Genomic DNA, 3,074 nt, shown 5'->3' on the forward strand with positions numbered 1-3,074 from the left:
CCTCTGTTGTCTTTTCCCAGCCTCTGAGCTGCTTTAAGACTAAAGTAAAGAAGGCGGCTGGAGAGGCTGCTTGGGGCTCAGAGCCCCTGGTGTCCTTTGGGAAGGCCTGGGCTTGATTCCCAGCACCCACACAGCAACACACAGCAACTATGATTCCTATTCCAGGGATCCAATACTCTCTCCTAGCCTCCAAGGGTACCAGGCACATGCAGACAAAGCGCCCATGCTCATTAAATAAAAATAGCCTTTAAAAACCATTAAGGTAAGAGGACAAACTTGGTGGTTCATGCATGTATCTTCAGCACTTGGGGGGCTGAGGCAGGAGAACTACCATAAATTCAAGCCAGCCTGGGCTTCATAGTGAGACCCTGTGTCCAAAAAAATAGCAAAATCCAAAGTAAATAAATAAAAACAAAAAAATAAAAGTATTTTGATGAAGGAAACTTTTTTATTTACACTTTAATTTTCAGCCAGGTGGTGGCGCACGCCTTTAATCCCAGCAGAAGCAGGCAGATCACTGAGTTCGAGGCCAACCTGGACTACAGAGTGAGTTCCAGGGCAGCCAGGGCTACACAGAGAAACCCTGTCTTTAAAAAAGTAATAATTTTCACAGTCCTAGGGATGAAGTGAAGGACCTGCCCTTGCCAGACAAGTGCCCACCCCAAACTCCACCCCTAGCAACTTCCAGCCCCTCAGCGCTCTATCCCCTCAGCGCTGGGTTCTTTCTCAAGCACTTTCTTGAGTGAAAAAAAGTACATTGTCTTTAAATTTATTTTGAAAGTCAAGGAGAAAAAAATAGGGAAAAATTATATCAACTCAACTCTGTTTATCTGAATAATTTTGTTGCCTCCTATTCACAAAGACCAGAGGCCAGCAAACATGTTTAATCTGGCGAGCTTCTTTCGGGAGCCATAGAGAAGCCCCGCCTGCTGGGTAATGAGATCAATCCTTCAGCTCCCTGAGAGAAGCATTTCCACCAGAGTTCACTGAGTTGCAGACTGGCTTCCATGTGCCCGTGGGCGTCTCCAGGACTCCCAGGGAAGGGCCCGTGGGGCTGGCGATTTATTACGTAGTCTCTTTTGCCTACCTTTTCACAGGGTAACTTAGCAGCATTTTAGCACACAATCCTACTTGGAGCCACAACACACTGTATTTCTAGATGGTTCTATCAATTGGTACTTGATCTTATTTCTCATGCAGTGCTCACAACACCAGCCCGATTTACTACTAAGGAAATAGAACAACAGAGTTAAGTAAACTAAAAGCTATCTTCAGAGTCTTAGACTATTTTCCACAATAGGAGGTGGACCTACTACTGTTGCAATGATCAGAGTCATGATGAGCACACAACATACACACACACACACACACACACACACAATTTAATCACTCCCCACTTCTACGCCAAGATAGTCTCTCTCTGTCTCTGTCTCTCTCTGCCTCTCTCTCTGTCTCTCTGTCTCTCTCTGTCTCTGTCTCTCTCTCTCTCTCTCTCTGTCTCTCTCTCTCTCTCACACACACACACACACACACACACAAACACACACACACAAACACCAAAAAAAGGCTTTATCTCCAGTGTCCTAATTCCCTTTACATATAGTCCTGGCGCCACCTACTGGTCACGGTGCAGTTTCACATGTTGCATCCAAACAGGCACTTTCGAAACACAAATTTAATCCCTGCAAGGTGTATGAGGATTCTTCTTCCAGTCGCAACTCAGTTCATCGTTGTGACTGGAAGAAGATAGATTTGACTCCAACAATAGCTCTCTTAACAAGAAAATTAGCAGTATGCTGCGTGTGGTGGCGCACGCCTTTGATTCCAGAGCAACACTCCAGAGGCGGAGGTAGGTGGATCTCTATGAGTTTGAGACCAGCCTGGTCTATATGTCGAGTTCCAGGTCAGCCAGTTGCGACACCCCTTCCCCCAGCCCCTGGCCCTGGGTCTAAGGGCATGTCACTAGCGCTCTCTGCTCTCTCCCCAGTCGGGCTGCCACGTGGAATTGTTGTTCCTACGCTACATCTCGGACTGGGACCTGGACCCCGGCCGGTGTTACCGCGTCACCTGGTTCACCTCCTGGAGCCCCTGCTACGACTGTGCCCGGCACGTGGCTGAGTTTCTGAGATGGAACCCCAACCTCACCCTGAGGATTTTCACCGCACGCCTCTACTTCTGCGAGGACCGCAAGGCCGAGCCCGAGGGGCTGCGGAAACTGCACCGCGCCGGTGTCCAAATCGGGATCATGACCTTCAAAGGTGAGAGTTCTGCCCAGTAGAGGGAGAGCTGACCTATAGTTTAGGGCGAGGCTAGTCAGCGGGAGACTGCGGGGGGGGGGGGGGACTCCCTACCTGCTCTCAATTCCTCTTCGATGTCAAAAGTATTACCTTGTTTTTTGAGATAGGGTCTCACTATCCCAGGCCAGCCTTCAATTTACAACTCTCTGGCCCCTGCGTTCTGAGTGCTGGAATTCTGAGTATGCACCTGTCTCAGAATGATCAGAATTTGAGGGTCAGAAGTTGGGGCCCTGAAGGTGTGCTCAGTGACAGAACTCTTGTCCAGCATATGCAAAGCCCTGCGTTCCGCCCTTACCAGACTAATAATAATAATAATAATAATAATAATAAAAGAGGGTCAGATAGATAGATGGCTCAGAGGGGTCTTTGCCTTGATGACTTAAGTTTGAATCCTGGAACCCCACTTGATGAAAGAAGAATAAGTCTCGAGAATTGTCCTCGGACTCTCTAACCTTCCGATTTATGACCTTCACCTACACACTGTACCCACCCCTCCCCCCACACACACTTCCATCTTGCCTTTTTTTTTTTCTTTTAAGACTATTTCTACTGCTGGAATACATTTGTAGAAAATCGTGAGAGAACTTTCAAAGCCTGGGAGGGGCTGCATGAAAATTCTGTCCGTCTAACCAGACAGCTCCGGCGCATCCTTTTGGTAAGAATCTCTTCCTCCCTCCCTCTTTCCCTCCCTCCCTCCCTCTCCCTTCTTCCCTTTCTTTCTCTCTCTCTCCCCCTCCCTCTCTCTCTCCTCCTCCCTCTCTCTCCCCCTCCCTCTCT

At 48.4% G+C, this 3,074-nt stretch overlaps 1 protein-coding gene across 1 annotated transcript in view; it reads left to right on the forward strand.

Annotated features, from left to right (window-relative positions):
• The window catches only part of Aicda (activation induced cytidine deaminase), a 10,475-nt gene that overhangs the window by 6,701 nt on the left and 700 nt on the right, over positions 1-3,074 (forward strand). Inside the window, exons 3-4 of the mRNA XM_005365331.1 lie at positions 1,988-2,258; positions 2,837-2,952. Coding sequence (XP_005365388.1) covers positions 1,988-2,258; positions 2,837-2,952 — 387 coding nt within the window. The remainder of the gene's footprint in view (positions 1-1,987; positions 2,259-2,836; positions 2,953-3,074) is intronic.

Source organism: Microtus ochrogaster, unplaced genomic scaffold, assembly GCF_000317375.1.
Source record: "Microtus ochrogaster isolate Prairie Vole_2 unplaced genomic scaffold, MicOch1.0 UNK1, whole genome shotgun sequence".
Lineage (NCBI taxonomy): Eukaryota > Metazoa > Chordata > Mammalia > Rodentia > Cricetidae > Microtus > Microtus ochrogaster.